The sequence below is a fragment of the Melopsittacus undulatus genome, chromosome 14 (assembly GCF_012275295.1).
Source record: "Melopsittacus undulatus isolate bMelUnd1 chromosome 14, bMelUnd1.mat.Z, whole genome shotgun sequence".
Classification (NCBI taxonomy): Eukaryota; Metazoa; Chordata; class Aves; order Psittaciformes; family Psittaculidae; genus Melopsittacus; species Melopsittacus undulatus.
Window position 1 is genome coordinate 4251176 of NC_047540.1, and position 20298 is coordinate 4271473.

The window sequence follows — 20298 nt, forward strand, 5'->3', positions numbered from 1 at the left end:
TTGAAGCCATTAACTTCTTTTTAATGAAAACTCTTCTTTCAAGTCACACTAAAAGCAAAAAAGGCAAACACTCAGGTATAAAATAGCAGAGCAATACTGTGACAATCCCAGCTCATTGTTGTGTACTCCGGAGCACACACTATTAATCATCATCATAAGCAGACAGGATGAGAGCTGCATCGTCATTCGTTTGAAATCTTCATTCTTTTGCTGATCCGTTCCCCATAGGGTCCTCGTTAAAGGATGCTGGTTAGCATAGCTTCAGGGTAGGACTATCTCAGTGAAAAGCTTCTTGCTTGGTTTCTCCCCATTACACATCTTTAATTTCTCCGCTGCTGATTTAGATGTGAGACAGATGAGAAACAGCATCTTGCTGGCATAAAGTAGCCTAACAAGGGATTCAGGCCAGTGCCTACACTCCACATTAGCCAGATGTCAGAGGCCAGTGATGGGAACCCCTGTGGTGCCTGGTGCCAAGATAGTTAGAATTAGCACTGCAACTTGATGGTACCAAGTCAAAACTGCTGGTGTAGAACAAGTCACCAAACTCCAGTGGGTCACCATCACTCTCTGTAGGCTCATAAAGAGAGCTGGACTGTAAAAAGCATGATATTGCTATAAAGTGAGGGCTTTTCAATGAGACTGACTATCTGACAGAAGGGGTAAGAGCCACCAATAGCAATGCAGATGTCATCTTCTCTTCATGAGTGAAGCTTAGATTGCTACGTAGGGTGGTGGGGATTCCTTGGAAGGCAGCTCTAAGACTTCGTCATACGATGGCAGCACAGCCTGAAAGAGAAGACCATTAGTTACGGGCATCACATGAAGGGATTCAACAAGTTATATATTCCCATTTATCTGCTTTTCCTGAAGCCTGAGTTTCAGGTTCCTTGCAGATACCATTGGCACTGAAGGATTTTATACAAAAGTTAAAGGAACATAATACAATTGGAAATGGATTATATTTGGAAACCTATTAATGCACATCTGAAGCTCTGAACAGGTAGACAGGTAGAGAAGCAAAAATAAGCAGCAGCATGCATCTCATCAGTCTAAACCATGCCCTTTCATGATGTAAATCTGAAGCAGTCTTTACTCACCTTTTCAATTGCTTGTGGGTCAACTTTTACCTCCTCTCTCTTGCTGGCTTTAATATACTTAAAGCAGCTCAGGACACATTTGAACATATAGGCCTGAAAAGGAAAGAGAACTCTGCCATCACATTGCACGTCAACAAGAGCATTTCTACTTTTGCCATCAGCCTGCTATTGTCCTGCTCTCTTCTCTGGAGGTAGAAGCATGGGACCGTGTGTCTCAGGACCTTGATCCTTCACTAGACAAGGGACAACTCCATCTATTCAGAACAATACACTCATGTGGGAAGTCAAGAGGACTGGTAATACCGTTAAGTATAAAGCACATGCTTAAGACCTCGAGTGCAATGTCATCACATAGGAAAGGAAAGCATGTCTTTCATGTTATTTGGATGTCTCAGCAAGGCACCTCGGGCACAACATCCACCTCCCAGAGATCCAAGGCTCCCATGTCAACTAAGACTGACGTGAAAGGTCAGCTCATTCAACAAAATCCTATATATATCCTACCTTATCCTTGCAATAGTTACACCTTCCTGACAAGGTTGCCTTGCACCTCCCCAATGCAATAAATAGAGCTTTTCTGAGAGAAATGAATCGATTGACAGATTGTGGCAGAAGAAAATAAGCGAGGCCTGTGAAACACACCGTATTAAACAAATATTTTCCCTACTCTGTGCAGCGAGGCAGAGTCGTGTGCCTCTTGTTTTCATTGGCCTAAGAGCCTGCTTTAAAAACAGTTGGCATTTTCAGAGGAACATAGGGAGTTATATGCCCTGAGAGCAAGCCATATAGCTTAGGACTTCTTAGAACAATGAGGACTGTTTGTCTTGACACAAAGCCAAGATAAAGAATGAGAACAAGGAATGAAGTATCTGAGTTGAAGGAATCTGTCTCTCAAACAAACTTCCAGAGATGAGGAGGTAAATCCAAGCTTTGACCACTGTTAAGGAATACTGCAGAATCCTTCCCTGTTCCAAAAGCCTCCCTATATGGAGAGCAAGCTGTTTCAGAAGTAATTATGTTAAAGCCTTACTTTAACAGATCAGAAAGGGAAACTGCCCTGAAGGTGCTATGTAAGCATCAGTCCATCACTCTCTCTGCCCCTGGAATACTTTGCATCTCCAAGGAACTTAGACTTGGACAACTGATTGTATCACCATTGGGGATCTACAAGTAAATATACGCCCAGCTACCACACTGGTAAGGAGCTGTGAAGTTGCATGGAGAGACTTCCACATTGCAAAAAGGGTGGTGTTACATGAAAGAAATGGGGAAGAGGAGCATTACCATCCCTCTAGCATCATCAGAGAACCTTCTTCTAAAAGGGACAGCCAAGCCTTGCAGGTCTCATACAAGGTCACTGGCAGGGGCACTCAGGGAGGCAGGTGCCCCATCATTTCTCCATCAGACACACCACCTTCTAGCTGGATTATGCTATGGTGCTGGATGCAGAGTACAGCTTGGGGACAGTAATTGCCAGTTGGCAGGCAAACAGCACCAGATACACAGAAACAGCAATTTAGTGTTAGAGCAATAAATGCTCGTGATAGGTCATTAAGCAAGTCAATTTCTGCAAAGAGATCCTGGGCTAGTCCAACATATTTACATACCACCTTGGTGTGGGCATTGAATTGAAACCAATGTGCCCTAAATTGGCCAACTGGCCTTTTTAGGTCTCAAATGTTTTAGGTTGTTGCCACATTCCTCATCGGATCTTTATCACTTCGAAGGAATTTTCCAATGAATATGGTTTTGCTGCACAGGGAAGAGGGGAGGAGTTGTCACTGACTTTAAGGGATGGGGTTCCTAATGACTTGTTCCAGGGAGTACTTACACTTGTCCATTGTTTCTTTTATTATCCTCCCCTCATCCCTTCTCCTGCAAACTCCAGCACAAGAAGCCTTTACAAGTTAAGCAGTCTTGCAGCTAATGCTGTGGAAAATTCAAATCAACCAATTTGCCAGGTCAGAGAGATTTGTGCTGAGGACCCATGGTGCCAGCTGGGTTTCAGGGTTATCTCCACTCCTATTGCGCAGTTCATGCAAATATTAAAAGATGCTAAAGTAATCTCTGCAGTGCAATCATGCAAGACATTCCACTTCACCCTGCCTTGTCCGACCACCTGGGAAGAGCCTGAATAAAACTGCTTTCCAACTAACAAGTAGCATTTTTCACTGTGACAGAATCTGCTCAAGTACCTGGAGAGATCCGGTGTTCTTACCTGGTCTGAAACCCCTCAGTGAAAACCCTATTCTCTGATCCATTGGAGCAAGAAGAATAGAAACCATTCCACCAGTGGAGTTTTCAGAGGTGTAAGCAGAAGTCAGCAGCTCATGGGTTTTAATTAAATTTCAGGTATCAGTGTGCATAACTCTGCTTACATCAGTGCAGAAACAGCGACTTATCCAAGGGGAAGATCTAACCTGCTGCTTAATGATCTAATTTATTTTGGCACGTGATAGCAGGAGAGTTTCTTACATTCATTTTCAAACATCCTTTTAGAGATGAATGGATGGGAACTTGCATCTGCAGAGGCATAAAACCAGTGATTTGAATATTAGACCCACGTCAGATAATATGCTGAGGCACAGCTCCTATTATACCCAGGGAGAGACGGACAAGGCTTCCCAATGCCCTGGCAGATTTGAGAGAGAAGACCAGTTCTTCCTATCCCCCAGGCAAGAAAGCTTCATTTCAGCCTCATCAGCCCCTGCATCCATTTACCTTGAGGAAGAGAACAGCAATGAACGCAATGGTGAAGGTGACCATCACTTTGGCGTATTCCTCAGTTGGTAACTTCTCCACAGTTGGCAATAAGCTCTGTGAAAAGAAGGAGAGGGACTCTAATAAATGCTTGCTCCCTCTACCAGGGTTACACAACGTGGTGATCTCAGCAGGTTTCTCAGCCTGCCTTTCAGAAAGGTGGGACAGGGCCACCTCCTTTTCCTCATTGGAAAAAGCAGAGATATTTTTTATCTCCCGCTGTTCACACTCCTGTGGCAAAGGTTTTCAGGAGACTATTTAAATGAGAACTCAAAGTAAGACTGTTTAATAAAGATGGAAAGTTGATGCATTTTCAATGTGTGCTTGCAGGCTCTGTCCGAATCATTTTGCTCTGCAATTTGCATCCATAAGATTCTTAAGAGAAAAACAAGGTGTACTTTTAAGAAACACCAGCATAAGCAAGCTGTCAGTCAAGAACATGGTGTTGGTGAGAATGTACAGAAAAGTCCTCTTTTGTCATCAAACAGAGCAGTTCTGGGTATACTGTATAGATCAGAGGAAGTTTACTGTCTTCACAGCCACTGAAAGGAACTCCATAGGAGTTCTCAGCATGAACCCAGCTGAGCTTGCTCCTAACCTACCCCACTGTCTGAAGACTTGAGGCTGAGATAGGTGGGGACCTCCATGTAAGAGCTGCAGAGAGTGAGAATACTCAGGCAGAAGTCCAGCAGCTGCAGAGCCAGGAAAGGGATCTTCGAGTGTCCCTGCTGCAAAAAGGGAACGGGAATCTGGTTATTGCTACGAGATTGTGACCCTTCTATAGATCCTCCACGTTTTACACAGGGCCTGTGCCTTGTTCACATTGAGCCTAAGCTACTTAATTTACCCAAAATGGTGAGCAAACCATCTTGGTGGGCTGATTTATGCAAGCTCCACAGAAGAGGCCTCTAGCTGGGTGGTAATAATCCCTGCTTATCTTCAGAAATCCCTTCTTAGCATGGGCACATCCAGAATGAGCTTCCCAAAGCCATGAGACAATAAAACCATCAGGAAGCTCGCCAGACATGGGAAGCTGAACAATGTCCCAGCTGTCACTAGCTCTCCTTATGCACCCTGGAGCCCCCAGGGACTGAATCCTGCCTCCAGCCAGTATAGAAACTACCTTGCCATGAAGAACCATGGCCCAAGATAATGGTCCTTCATTCTTACATTATGCATTAGCTTCCATCTGATAGAGGACAGAGAAAACCACCCCAGAAGTGAGCTGTTACCTACCGCATGGCTCAGGGAGGACACAGAAATGATCACAGGGACTTGTATGTAGGAACTGAACATTGTTAGGAGGCTGAGGAGAAAGTCCATGACTTGTAGAGCAAGGAATGGGATCAGGAGACGTTCCCTCTTCTGAGAATGAAAAGCAATGCCAGTTATTTCTGTTCCGAATGGGAGAATGAGACCAGCTATCAATAAGTTAAAGGACATATACATTAAGGTACTCCAAATATAAAAGTTTCCTGGAATTCTGCATCTAATCCCACATACTGTGGTGGCAACAGATTAGGAAAAAATGAAGGCCACAAACACTGAATTTTTTAATCCCCTTGGAGAGTTTCTGTGAATTTTCACTATGTGACATTAACAATTGATCCCATCAGCTGTCATTCAGCTGGCCCCAAAGTTTACTATGGCAGAGAAGGCTGGGTTCCTACAGCAGTGCAGGGTTGTTTCTTCTCCTGACATGGGGAATGAATCCCCAATGCAATAGGGGAGTTAGAGTGATCCTGAAGGATCCAACTTGGATCTTGACAGGAAACATCACTTCAAAATCATTACATTTCCATTCCTTCAGGTGAAAAATGATCTTGATGGAAGCACCACAGAGAGTTGGTCAATCTGGCATTTAGCAGCCTCATAGAGGAGCTTGAGACTGCAAACCAGCCACCTTCCCCTCTATAAGAGAGCAGATATATTACCTGCTTTTCTGATCATTCTTCAGCATTTCCAGGGACCATCCTCTAGTCCCCTCCTCTAACACTCCTCACTCAGAAGCCTCAGCCAGCAGCTAGATGCCATTGTGGAGAACATACCTTCACCACACCGAGGAGGAGGTTGAAGCTGATGATGAACAGCATGATGATCAACAGGAAACTGGTGACAACATCAGCTAAAAGTAATAAAAGTAATTACCACATTACTAAAAGCTTATTAGGACAATTATACCACTAAGGAAGAGCTAAAGTGTGATTGCATATAGAATCATGAATGGCTTGAGCTGGAAAGGACCTTAAAGCTCATCCAGTTCCAATCCCTCTGGCAATCCCCGAGCTTCCTCCTGCCCTAATGATGACTACCAAAGCCTTGCTGCACTGTGTGGTACGCATACACATTGTAAGGGCCTAGACAGTGTGAGGGGTTTTGTAAAGCTGGTTTGCTGCTTAAGAAAAGGGGACAGCTCAATCCAAAGGCAAAATACTGCTATTTTCTTTATCTGCCTCTGCAGAACATAGAGTCTGTCACAGTGCCTCCTCCAGCTCACTCTCCAATTTATTTCTTATTGCTTTACCTGAGTTTAAAATAGCAACTTGGGGGTCTCCAACTCCCAGGTGCTTCAAGAAAGTATAATTTTATTAGAAAAGAGCCAAGTTTTTAGCTTCTCTGATTTTTTTAAGGCAACTGATGCCTTCCATAGGTACATTTCTTAAGGACCAGATGTATTTGATTACTGGCTTCCTCTCCCTCCCTGCCAGTTTATCCCCTGGCTGTTAAACAAACCTAGTGACTGTGTTGTCCATTACCCCTTTCATATGCTTTCATAAAGAAATTGTGCTTTAGCCTGTTGGGTCCCTGATATATGCCAGCTGCTCTGATATCCTTCACTGCTCCACATTGCCCATTTGTTCCCATGAAAATGCCTCTCCATTTCCCCAGCTTTGAGTGAGCACAAGAAGCCTCTTCCTTTCTGGGGCTCAAGGGAAAACCCCTTTGAGGAGGCTGCATCCCTCAAAGAGGATAGAGAACAGCTTATCTCAAGAGAGGGAGCAGCACAGCATGAGTTGATGCACACAGAAGTGTCAGACATTCAAGACTTAAGGGAGTGACCAAAAGCACCCAACACTTGACCTACATCAGGAAAAAAGAGACTAGGAAATAGCTCATACTTATAACCCCCACAAATACAGGATCCATTTACCACAAAATAATGAGAATTGAAATGCAGGAGTGGAAGAACTTTTGGGCCACAGAAATCCTAAATCCAGCAATCCCAGAATGAGAACAGAGAGAGCAACAGAGGTAGGGCTTTATGGCAGAAGAGGCTGCTCATAGCTTTGCAGCTCATGAGGGTCATGGGAAAAGCTTGTTTCAAGGCAGACATCCAAACTCACCTTTCAGAAGCAGGAGGGTACAGGCAAGACTGAGATGTGGCTCACAAAACCCCACAGTTTAATAACTCAGAACAAAAACAGAGCTTAACAAAGACAGACTCAGCCTTTGTAGGAACCACTATAAAGGGAGACACTCCCATTAAACCCCAAACTGCCCAAACCCATTTTCCCTGCTTTTCCTCCCAGAACCAACCAGCAGAAGCTTGCCCATGAGAGGATTGACCTCTTTAGCACAGTGTTTCCTCCAGTTCAAGGCAGCTGTGTCTCTCTGCCTCTTCCTACATCCTGCTCCATCTCTCTAGGCAGGCTTGCTAATTAATAGGCCAACTGGCTGTTGCTTCTGCAGGCTAATTGCAGCAGGACCCAGCTGAACTGTCCAAGCAGAACCTACATTAAACCTCCCCCCCATCAAACTAACAAAGAAACAAAAGCCCACAACCCTGCAGACACAAAGGGATGGGGAGAACAGGAAAACCATGAGCAAACAGCTTTCCATGCTCTCTCTGCCTCCTCTCTGTTCACAGCAATCACTGTCAGCCTTTCTGCTGGCTCCAGATCTCACCATTCCAGGGATGTTTTAGTACCAATGGATTTGATCTCAGTAATCAAAGATTTCACTGAAACATAATGACTTCTTCTTTCATGGGAGCACAGGCAGCAGATGGGCTAGAAGGGTGACCCCCTTCCATAGTGGGACATTCTGGCTCTTTGTGCAAGCCTCTATGAGATGGGAATACAGTACATGTTATGGGAATACAATACATGTTATGGGAATACAGTACACGTTACATGGGGCTGGCAGAGTGGGAAGAAAGCTTCAAGAACCAGCCAGTGTTCCCTGAAGTGAGACCCTAGAGACTGTATTACTGTGACTAATAGGCTCTTTCCATGCCCAGCATCTTCTGTCCAAATATATAAGAACTTCATTTCTAAGGCTCTTCAGTATTTCCCTTCATGCTTAGTTGGCCTTTGTAGGATGAATTATTTTCTCTTTTGGACTTAAAAAACGCCAGATAAGAGCAAAATGTAGGAATATGGAACCAAGCTTGAGCACCTGTATGATCTCAAACACAGGGGCATCATTCCACAGTTTTCCCCTCTGTTCTTCCTGCACATCCACCTGGGTGCCTGTCTCTGGATTCTTTCTTCTAGAGCACTTTAAAAAGTACCAGAGTATTTGGGGTTTGCCCTTGTATAAGGTGTCTGGGCTCCTAAGGGCTGTTATTCCAAGACAAGAGGCAATTTTTAGAATAAAGGAATTTCGACATAGAAGGAAATAACACACAGGGAATTTAAGGAGCAGGAATATAGATGTGCTGGGAAGTAAATACTTGGGGAGGTGGTGTAACCAGAATAGGGGCATATGACAGAGACTCCGCAGAGCTGCACTAGATAGCGCTAGCAAGTAGTCCCCAAAAACCCACTCATCCAACAGGAAAAGAGAGCATTTATTCGCCAAATATCTATTTTTCATTAACTTCACACCAGGGTTTTTGCCCTGGATGTATCCAGGAGGGACATCGAATGAGTCCTAATATTTGTCATGAATGCAAAGAAACCCTTTCTGTTTTATATCCCAGTAAACTGGCATGGGAAATACAAACAGGGCTCATAAAGCTGCGGTATAACAGTTGCATTCACAGGTTGTCAAGCATGGCAGTGTCTGATTCAGTGCTGCTGATAAGCTGCAGGGAGTTATTTCTGGACAGCCACATTCAAAGGATGGGCAGGACCAGCAAGGGAATGAAGCATCCCAGTCCCATCAACCAGATTTGGTTTTCAGCAGAGAAGGAGGCAATATCTTTTGCATAGGCAATGGTATGCATAGGATATGGTATGTGCTGTGCACACAGGTCGTCAGGCATAACTTAGGTGTTGTTCTTGGCTGGCTGGGCAGAAACTGGAACAACTTTTCCAGTTGTACTTTGTCCACAGCCTCCATTTTTATAGTCATTAATGAAAAATAAAAGTGATTAACACTGTTCATGGGCATGAATTGAAGACATCCTAAAGATCTGACCTACAGCAAGCAGTGGGGTGTAACGTTTTCAAGGCAGAAACCCATTCATGTCAGCAGCTTAGAACTGGTAAGGAGGTGTTACTTGAAGTGGTTTTGAGGGGATTGCTTTGGGGGTTTATGTTTTCAGCAGGAAAAACTAGTCTGTCAAAGCTCATGGGCTTTAGGAATGAAGCACTGCCAGGAAGGCTTCTGCTACAAAGACTTTCACCTTCTCAGGATGGGATTTCTAATAGACTGGAAAGGGGGGAGGCTGCATGGCAAATGCTCATCCAAATTCCTGCTGTACATGAGATACAGCATAGAGATGTGAACTGAATGCTTTCAAATTGCAACAGAATGCCCCCGATTACCATGCAGCAGAGTCTGCCTCCTGCTCTCTCTGCCTGCCCAAACTAAACTTGTGTTATATCTTAAATAGCTGTTAGGTAATAAATTTAGATCGACTTTAGATCAGCCAGCACCTTGGCATTGACCCCACGAGGGGTGGATAAATCATCTTCAAGGCTCCCAGAGACAAAGAAGAACATGGGTTGCCTTCCATATTAATCCAGCTTTTTCAGCAGGCCTTGTGTTAATTTCTTGGTCAACTTCCATTGAGAAGCAGATTTCAGAGGAGCACTCTCAGTCCTGTGCTGCCTACAGCATCTTGTAAGCCATGATGTGAGGAGTAGCAAGCTGCAAGGGACAGAGCATCCCTCTTCTGCTCTTCCAGTCACCCTTCCCATTAACCCAGCAATCACAAAAACCTACTATCCCAATTCTCCTTCCCATCTCTGACCATACCCATGGAAGTCAAGGCTCATCCCATACCCTCTTTTTAAGGCAGCAAAACTTAACTGCGGGGAAATCTGGAGGGAGCTCTGATCCCTTATAAAGAACTCCTACATATGTGTTTTTTCCCTCCTGTATCACGTGCAAAGCATTTTCCCATAAGCCTTGTCTTGTTTATGCTTTTGGGCCATGATTACAGTGTTAGCATTCTATATTCTGAGAGGTGCTTTAATCTGGCAGGATCTACAAACAGAGCAGCAGAAGCTGAGGGCATCGACAGAACCTCTCCCCGAATCGTTCTCCAACTCATCCATCTGGGTTTTGAAGTCAAATTGAACTTTTTCTACTGATTTGCTGTATTGCTTCCCTGCTACTTGCTGGAAATAGAAGGTTTGCACTGTGCTTATTCCAGCTATAATCAGAAAACACAATCTCCTGAGCAGAGCCTTTTGAAATGCTTGGGAAGAGAAGCCAAGTGGAAGTGCTGGGATTTCATTAGAAAATGTTCCTTGTCGTGTAGGAGGCAATGGAAGAGGGGGGAAGGGGAAGACCTGTCATTTTGATTGTGTGGGAAGGGGGGGGGGATAAAAATGAGGCCGATTTCATTCCCAATAGTTTTATTCTTAAAGAAAACCTTCCAGATTCACACGTCTTGCTTAGAAAGTGTGTAATGGCTTTGCATGGAAATGATCTGAGAAATCTGTCTCAACAATTGGGTTTCTTTTTAGTTTAAAGAAGATTTTACTCAGATACTTGAAGAAAAGTAAAAATTATTGCCCTTGGATGATCTTTCTGCAGAAAAATAATGAAAAACAATTGTCATGTTTTACATAACTGCTTCTGTAGGCAAGTAGGCTGATTTGCAAATGTAATGGTTGGTTGTCAGCAGTTCAGATTGGTGTGCATTAGTCAGAATGCATGTGCAGATTCCACCATCAGGAAAAACTATTTCCAGCTATGCCCATGGACCAGTCAGGTGCCAACAAAAAAACAACCCCAAAAGAAGGGAGGAAGACCTCAAGGACACATTTGAATCATGTTCTTCAGTTTTCATCTGTAAAACTCAAACTAGAAATGGAAAAGTGGATTCTCCTATGTTGTGATGATTCCAGACACACAGAAAACAGCCATGTTCTAGAGCTTGTTGGTGTTTTGCATGTTGCCCTAATGGGAATGCTCCATAGAAAGCCTTTTCCAAAGCAGTCATCATGGCTGCTGAGTTGAGCCACAGCTGCAGATGGACCTCTATGGACCACACCTAAGCCTCCAACCCACCCAGACTGGAATACTTGGAAGTCATGCCCCATGTGAAAGATGATGGCAGATCCTTGCTTGGTGTCCTATTAGGAGGACTCACCCAGATCTCCATTTCCTGCTCACTGTTGATGCCTTTTGAAACACCCTTGTTGGATCACGGTGGTGCCTCCTAAAATCCAGCTGGGCTCTTTTTGAAGCCATCTGTTAGCAATAACACCACCCAGACAGTGCCTGGTTTGGTTCTTTCTACTGTGTCTAACTCCTGCCCTGCGGACAAGTGAGATCTGCTGGACTTGGCTCCCTTTTCCTTACAGGTCTCTTTGTGCATCCTGAAAGCCTGGGGAAGGACACACTGAGAAAGCAGGGAACAAGGCAAGTCCTTGCTGCTGTGAGTTGTGTTTTTCTCTATGAACCTTCTCTGCAAGGCAGAGACAATGCAGGGTGTGGGAGCCTGGTTTCCGCCTTTCTGCACGCAGCAGAAAAGGGTTGTCTCAACTTGTGGTTTTATATCGAAAAGTGACTCAGAAAAGGGAAAAGTACCCTGCGTTTGTTGCTTCCAAACAGCTTCATGCAGATTGAGCCTGGTTAAGTAATACTTGAGGTTTGGGGAGTTATGTTATTTTAACTGGCACCCCACGTGAGATATCCGCCAGGTCTATGAAAGCTAAGCTAGATCCTTCCAAGCTCAAGCCATAGGAATTCAATCAGCCATGAAGAATGCGATGCCTGTGACTGTTTATGGGCTGTGAAACAGCCTGGCTGCTTCATTCAGACAAGCAACACTCTGCAAAAACACCAGGGGTTGGGAAAATCTGGGATGGGAGCCGAAGGGACAAGGGGGATAAGGAGGTGCATTGGTGGGGTTCTCTGAAGTGCCTTCAGCTGTGAGGTGGGAGACCCCTGCATGGCAGGATGGATAAGAGGATGACTCTATGGCATATAGGACAGGGCAATGGCAATGTCAGGTACCCCATTCACCTATGGGATGTAGTGTGGGGCTGTGATTTCTCCTCACTCCAGGGCTCTTGGGCCACTGGTCAGACTCAGTCCATTGAGGAGCTGGTCAGAAACTTCAGTGTTTTGCTGGAAAACACCCAATATGTGAAGGAAACCATCAGTGTGTGCAAGGCTTAAATGATCTACAGTGGTGAAAAGAGAAGGGAAAATAAAGATTGTCAGGTTAATGCAAAGTGCATTGCAGAGAGAGTGGGAAACCAAAGGAGTATGAGGATATTGGAGAGTTTGGCATCGGGACCTGACCCACTGAATGAAAGACACCTTCTCGGGGCTCCACACTGGTCTCCAAAAAGCCAGCACAGCCAAAGCCTAAAACAAAATCCAGATCTTTAGAGCCTAAATTTTGTCTCTGGGTCTGAGCTTTTGCCCATCTGTTGTGAATAGCAGTTTCCAATTTTCTTTGATGAAAAACAAAGGGGGACCAATGCAGGACCTTGGCCTCCCTCTCAACCCCAAGAACTCTTGCTGCTTTCCAGCATCCCGGTGACCTACCAATTCTGTAGTAATCCTTGTCCAGGTCTTTGCAGAAGCCTTTTCCACTTGCCACCTCCAGGGAGTACTCAATCAGCAGCAAAACACTCATAACCTAGGAGGACAAAAGCAAAAGACACAATTCAGTGGCCTTGGGCCAACTTCCTATCATCAGGTTTGTTTGCAGGGAGCACGCAGTGGCCACAGTCCTAAACGCAGGATGGGTTTCCAAGCAAGGCAGACATGAAGGGTTTCAAATCCTGTACAAGAAAATGTTGAGGCAAAAGTAGGATGGTTTGGTTTAACTGTCTTTTTCTGCCAGCTTCTGGAGGAGAAAATACAGAGTTAATGACTTTTGCTTCAACATTTCATATCCAGAAAGTCCTGGATTTACATTTTGAACAAGCATTTTGCTTCAGAATTGAGCTAAATGTAACATTAGTATTTTAAAGTGTAAAAAGAAACAAAAAGAATGAAGATCTCTCCAAGGTTAGCGACGCATTGACAAAAATATCATTCTCCTTCTTTTCTTTCTTTGAGAAAATTCTCCAAATGTGCTTTTTTTGTTTTTCACATTGATCCACAATGATTTCCTCCAAGTTTCTGATTTGGACAATCAAACCCCAGACCCAGTTCATTCCTTGCTGAGTTTAGCAAGCTGTGAGATGGAGTGAGATAGAGCTGCGGTCTCAGTCCTAGCACTGGAGCTGCTCTCAGGTCTCCCCTTCTCTTGTCCAGGCTGCCCCAGCCCAGCTCTCTCAGCCTGGCTCCAGAGCAGAGCTGCTCCAGCCCTCACAGCAGCTCCATGGCCTCCTCTGAACTCACTCCAACAGCTCCATGCCTTCACCAACATCAGGTCCAGCACCAGGAGAACCCTTTCTGTACATTACCAGGGATAGGAGCCATCAACAGAAGTACCATCAACAAACAGGAGGTTGTTGTGAAGAGATGGATGCAAGAAGCCATTTTATCTGGACTGTGCAACCTCTGTTTGTGAGTCATCTGAACCCCACACTGATGCAGGAAGCAAGTTTGTATCTGCCACTAAGATCAACACAAGCTCAGCTACCATAGAGCTGAAGCAACTTTCCCACAACAGCTACACCAGCTTTCCATTTCAACAACCACTTAAAGAAGTGATGCAGGCAAGCAGGAACTGGAACTGTTGTGGTCTGTGCTTGTGTTTGCACTCTTTCTCTATGGGAAACAGCACAAAACCAACATCTGCAGGGAGATGAGGCAAACCTGACTGAGAAGGGAGCAGGAGAATGGCTTTTGTCTCTGGATGGAGATGCCATGAGAGAGCCAGACAGAGCTTGGGCAGGAGTAATGTATAGTCAGATGTGCTAAGGCTGACATTGCATGCAAACAAAAAACAGAGGCATGGAAAGGAAGGCTTTGCATTGCCCCAGAAATGGGGAAGCATGGCTGGGACTGCAGCAAAGACAGGAACTGAATGCAGACTCTCCCACTGCCTCTGTATTAGCTGCAGAAGACCTAGAAACTGTTTTTGACACCAAATTGATGAACTTTCTGTGCCATGAGCTGCAAGTACAGCTTCCAAAAGAGCTGTAGCACACCCCTCAGAGCCCTTTGCTTCTAGAGTGATCATCCACCAAACCACACTCTTGCTGCAATGGCAAATGGGACCCTGTGTCCCACCATGAGCCTTCCCTTTGAGCTTTAAGTCAGGCTTTCTCCTGGCCTCTCTGGTACCAGGTTGTTCAACAGCTACATGACACACACAGCTTTTGGTTTTCATTTCTTCACCATGCAGTAAATGAACTTGGCAATCTCTAGATCTCATTACATAGGGACACAAGAAACTTAAAGAGGATGCAGTTTAATGTAACAGCATTTAAAGTCCCATGGAAGCACTGAAACTTGTCAAGGATGAAATTGTATTGATCTGAAGTTTCCTTACACCTGATGGACCCCCTCCAGGATGCAAAGGATCTCTAACTACACATGGAGATCACATGCTGACTTCAAGTGCTCTAACTCATCTGAAAGATTTAATGTTCAGGCTCCCAAAGAGATTCCACTTCCCTGTGGCCGTTGTTGGTCAAATCCCTCAATTGGCAACATGGGAAATGCAGGAAGAAATTCCTTTTTCAGGTTTCTTTTAAATGGAGGCCTGAGCCAAATGGATGATATGAGCACTAAATATCAGTTTCACTCCTGAAAGACAAGTGAGATAAAGCAGGGTATCAGATCCCAGATACTCCCATCCCAGGTTTACAGCCAGAGGCTAAACTTCAGTATTGAGAACCATCTCTAATGTCTTATCAAAGAGGTGAACAGTAGCGTAAAAGAGGCTGTGATTTCCTTGCAGGTGTTGAAATGAGCCACACACCCGGACCCCCTGCAGTCACATAAAATAAATACACGTCAGATAGAAAACCCAAGCCCAAACTGAAATTTAAGGAGAAGGCTTTTAAAGTGATAGCTGGGTTTTAAATGTTCCGTTTAAAAGAGTTTTTGCATAGAAAGAATGAGCCACTGAACTGCAACAAGATAAAACAGGCAATGATCTCTCAGCCTTTCCCTTGGCTCTCCATCACAAGTGCCACGTGGGGACATCTCCATCACTTGCCTTTACCTTTGACATTCTGCTGCCTGGCATGTGACAATCTCATTTATTCCTGCAGAGAATAGACATGCAAGGTGATGAAACCTCTGCGGTGGGCTGCTCACCTCAATTTGAGAGAAAGGTAGAGGAAGATTGATGTGCTGTCTGCTCAGCACTCCTTGCTCTGCAAGGCTGTGTAAATTCTCACTCAAGATTCACCCCTAAGCTCCACAAGAAACTGGGAAGTTCCCATGTCAGGGACAGGACTGCTCAGACAAGCATCCAGTTCCCTTTCTTACTGCTATGTCACGACAGGGGAGAGGCAGGCTTAGAATAGGAAATTCTACCTCCCAGCCCTCAATGTGCCCCTCCACCAGCCAGCCCTTATTTTATCTCCTACAGCCACAGCTGTTGGAGGACACCTCTCATCTTGTTGCTGCCTCTATGTAAAACGAGTGCTTCACATTTATTGGTAAAAGATCTGTAACACCAGAAAATAGTGTGGACTGAGGTAGTCATTAAATCAAGGCTGCTACACTACAGGTGCCTTGCAAAGCAGAATCTTACCAGCATGATGCATGCAGCCCCTGTTCCCTGGTGAATAACTGCTGCAGCTGCAGTAGGGTTAAGCTGCTCTTAGTGCTTCTCATGTGCTTTTTGCTCTCTGAAATATGTGCAGCTTGGCTAACCCAAATCATTGCTCTTTATGCACATGGCCTTGGAGCTTCTTTCTTTTTCCTCTGCAAGAAGAGCTTGAAGCCACAAGGAGCAGGGGTCATTCGGGACAGTGACACACTGCTCTGGCAGTGCATTGGGGTGCTGTGGTTTCTGACAGCGGTCCACACTGACAGGTAACATCCAGCACTCTGAGGGCAAATGGCACCACCTATGAATGCTGGTACTTCAAGAGCTTGTTTTAATGCACAAGTGGTTGCTGTGGCAGGGGAGGATAAAGTGAGGAGCACTTTTAGCTCCCTGTTGGTTTCCTTTCAAAACACTTTATCTTTTCCTGCTCGCTGCCTCCTTCTGTGCATCTTGTTTGTGCCACAGAGATGCTCCAGGATGAGGGAGCAGCACAAGGGTCTTCTGAACATCTTGGGCCAGTCACAGCCTGCTGAAAGTGCAATGTATTGCAGCTCTGTAACAATACAAGTCACGTTCACAGGTGAGGACTGGACCTGAGGAGCGTTGCAGAGATGAAACTGCTTTCTCAGACCTCCTCTGGCTCTAATCAAGGACTGGTAGCAAATGAATTGCAGGCTTTCCACCCATTCTGTATGCACAGAAGCAACTTTCCAGCCTATTTCTTGAAGCTAATGTCAAATAACTTGAGCTCTGTCCGTGCCTGGGAGGAGGTGATAAGCAGAAAGACAAGTTCCTCTATGCTTTCTTTAAAGCCACCTCACAACACCCAGTGAAGCTTTGCTAAGCACCCAACTCTATCTCCTGCTCATTCACCTCCTTCGCCTTCCCAATATGAGAGTGCCCACGATTTACTTCAACTGTCTATGGAGAGATCAGCAGTGAGACAAACATAATTTATAGGAGGACAAGACATTGCAACAAAGCCCGAGAGCTTCTGTTTGATGGCATTACTATCACCCAGCATCACTATGATTCATCCCCAGGACCCACAGCAATAACTTATACTGATACAAACCAGCAGTATTGATATAACAAATCACCCAAGTCACTGCCAAGTTATAAATCCCCTTTACTTTTCCCTCCCCCTGCCCAGCTGTGGCTACACCATCAAAAAGGTGGAGAAGAGGTAGGGAAAAAAGTGGTTGCTGTTCTGTGTCATCTCTTACAGAAGACAAGACAACCTTCTCCAAAAATTAACCTGTTTTCCAAGGGGTTCTGTGTAAAAGAAACCCTCAGAGACATTAAACTAGAATTTGCCAAACATGGAAAGAAAGGTTTAAGAAGGAAATGTGAGCAGAGCAGAGCTGGAGGTTATTAAACACAACGAACACAAGAGTTTTCATGCAACCTCAGGCTCAAGAAGTTCTGACTGCAGAGGATGCACAGGGCAGGGATCATTTAGTACCTGTCCTGCTTCCAGTACCTTCTTCTCTGAGCACCTGCTGCTGGCTGCTGTTGGAGGCAGGCTGGGGGCCTGCTGGACATTGGGGCTGACTCAGGACATCTGTCCTATGACTTCTGCCTTTGCCATTGTGCAGAGACAAGCAGCTTCTCTTGCTCCCCTCAGTGGACCTTTGAACCTCTCTTTCCTGTGGGCATGTGAAGGCTCACTCCAAGACTCACTGCCTTTTGCTGTTCAACACTCACCTGCTGCCTTCCACAGCCCCACAAACCCTTGCATAAGACATCCTTCATGTGATGTCACTGGTAATGAAGCATTCCCTGCTGGCCACCAGCACTGAATGGAGGTGTCTCACCCTCCTCCATCACACCCTGGTGTTAGTGGCATCATGGTGGAAGAAAAACGTGCCTCAATTTAAAGTGTTTACTGACTTCTGTGAAAGACAAAAGAGGTTGTTTTATGATCCAGGAAAAACATACTCATTTTCTGTCCTTCTGTTTCACCACTGATAACACATCTGTCACATCTCATGGCACGCTCATAGCTCCCTGGAGACACCACGTTGTAGTTCCATCTCTTGTGCTTCCCACCTTTGCACAGCCCTTTAATTTTGCCAGCACCTCTTCAGATCTTGGCAATAATTCCTCCCAGGGTTCCATTTCTAAACAGTTCATGAGCATCCCTCAGTGGCAGCTGTATGTTTAATTGGTTGTCAGGAATTGCTTGTGCAGAAATCAGCTTTGATCCGATTGATTTTTTGTGTCTTGGGGTCATAAGAACACATAAGAAATGCAGCAGTGAGAGGGTAAGATTTGAGCTTGTGGCAAAAGAGGTCTAGCCTGCCTGGGGTGTAATCTAGATGCTCAAAAAGCAGAAGGCAAAATAGGCTGTAAGATTGCATGATTCTTTAAACCAACCTTATAATACTTTTGAGGTCCCCAAATGATTGAAATATGGCATGGGAATGCTACTGCAGGGCCTGGCTTTCAGGTAATGCCAGGGCAAAGATGGTGGTGGTTACATTGCATGAAGATGCAGTTTCACTGCTCTCCTTCTCTGGACTGGCATGGGACCATTTCCTATGGCAGTACAGAGAGGCTGCATTGCACCCAAGCACAGCCACCTGCCTGGGTCACTGCCTCCAGCAGCTCACAGTGCTGCTGATTCCTGGTGTGTTCATGAAATATTGTCATTCATGGAATGCTTTCCTTTTCTCTTACTAACCCCCCAAAAGCAACAAGCTGCTCTCCAGATTTCTTTGCCCTTCGTTTCATGAGCTGAATCCTCTACCAATGCATGCAGGCATGGCATCATGGAACCCAATCCCATTAAACCAGGGGGTCAGATTGCTGCCTCGGCTTTGTGTGAGTAAGATGGGGGCTATGGTGCAAACAAGGATTTTCTCCAGCAGCTCGGATTGCTCCCACTGCCCCAGGATTCAGACTGGTGCTGCAGGGAGACTATGGCATATCCTTCCCATGCATGGCATGGCTGTTACGGCTGCCAAGCTCAGTGTGTATCTGCAGGCTATGGCTCTACTTCTCCCATACAAGGAGTGGATTGGGAGCCCCACTTAACATTATCACCCTGCAGCCTCCCAACCCATGACTCTGCACACTGAGTGCAACACATGGGGTTATTTTAAGTGCCTCTGCTATGAAAGAAACCACATCCTCAGTGTGACTTCAAGCCACCTGAAAGCAGCCAGGCGGTGTGGAAAAAACGTTCCTCATGCTCCTCTGCCTCTGCTTGATGCCATCTGTGCCCACCCCAGAGCGGTTACACCAGCTGCCTGGCTGCTGAACACAGCCACAGCTCCAAACCCAAACTGAAACGGTGCATATAGTGTCCAATTGGATATAGAGAGGGAAACGAGGCAGCTTTGTCGACCCCCCCTTTGCTTGCCTGGAGTCCCAGTCCCTCCTCCCTGCAGTGATTCCTGGTTTCGGTTCTCCCATTGCCAATGTGCTGCCCAGTTTTGAAACAACAGGTCCAGGGAGTCACGCTGAGCCCTGGCCAAGCTGCACAGCCCTGCATGGGTAAGAGCTCTTGCATTTAGCTGCGAGGGAAAAACAGGAAGCAGAGTGAATTTCCATGAGCTCCAGTTGGTAGAGCCAGGGGAAAAGCAGTGGAAAAGCCCTCCCAGTACAATAAAGTTCTTCCTGTCCCCCCTTTCCTGCCCCTCTTCCTCCCATCCCTCTGGAATCGTTGTGTTCTCTTTTGGGAGCACAGAGAAGTCAACAGTCAGGAAACCCTGTACTCTGCAAGGATGACACCTTCTGCAAAGCTCACACCTCCGCCTCTCCTTTCTTGCCTCCCTCTTCCTATGCCCCTCTTTCAGTCCTATAACTCACCATGTGGAAGATCCCTAGAGCCACCGTTGCTGTCTTGATGTTGAAGAAGCAACATCTGGGGGGCTCGGTGGTCGTTTGGGTGCTCATTCTCTGCTCCCTCTGCACAGCTGTGAGTTAAGGAGGCTGAACCCGCAGCAACCGCCCCACAGAGAAGCGAAGTGAGTAGTTCAGCTCCACTTCCTTCCTGGTCTATAAATGTGTTAAGTCATCTACAAAGTCACATGAGGGCTTTGATTTCTCAATAATAAAGCAAGCAAAATCATGTTGCTTTTCTAACAGATCTTTAACCGCTTGCATAGTCCAGATGGCAAACACAAGCACGATGCTGCTGTGGGCAGGTGGTGTCCAGCAAGTGAGGTATAGGGGGAAGAGGAGGGATCTGAAGCAGGACACAGCTTTGTCCTACAAAAACCATCAGAAACAAAAGCAGGGGGCCAAGAATTTCACCTTCAACTTGACCCGCTGTGTTTGCATCCAAGTGCCTCAGCTTGAAGCAGCTTGTTTCTTGCCAGCAGAGTCACCATTCCTTGGAATTGCTCCTGGGAGCTGCTGCTTGAGCAGCTCTGGACTCTGGGACTGGAAGAA

The 20298-nt window shown here is 45.6% G+C and overlaps 1 protein-coding gene across 1 annotated transcript; it reads right to left on the minus strand.

The window, feature by feature from the left end:
- Positions 1–19879, minus strand: LAPTM5 (lysosomal protein transmembrane 5). The gene is made up of 8 exons (XM_005143171.3): positions 19714–19879; positions 12762–12855; positions 5909–5985; positions 5097–5225; positions 4463–4588; positions 3822–3917; positions 1101–1193; positions 1–789 (listed from the first exon to the last, which is right to left on the minus strand). Exons 1-8 carry the CDS (start codon positions 19798–19800, stop codon positions 715–717), a joined length of 777 nt encoding a protein of 258 aa, XP_005143228.2. The 5' UTR covers positions 19801–19879; the 3' UTR covers positions 1–714.
- Positions 19880–20298: the final 419 nt, after the last annotated feature.

Excerpts from the sequence above, each read along its gene's own strand:
- LAPTM5 (XM_005143171.3), bottom strand. The coding sequence starts at position 19,800 with ATGAGCACCCAAACGACCACCGAGCCCCCCAGATGTTGCTTCTTCAAC. Across the intron at positions 5,226-5,908 it reads TCCTCCTCGGTGTGGTGAAG|AAGAGGGAACGTCTCCTGAT; the intron begins GTATGTTCTCCA and ends TTTCATTCTCAG. Across the intron at positions 790-1,100 it reads ACCCACAAGCAATTGAAAAG|GCTGTGCTGCCATCGTATGA; the intron begins GTGAGTAAAGAC and ends CTTCTCTTTCAG.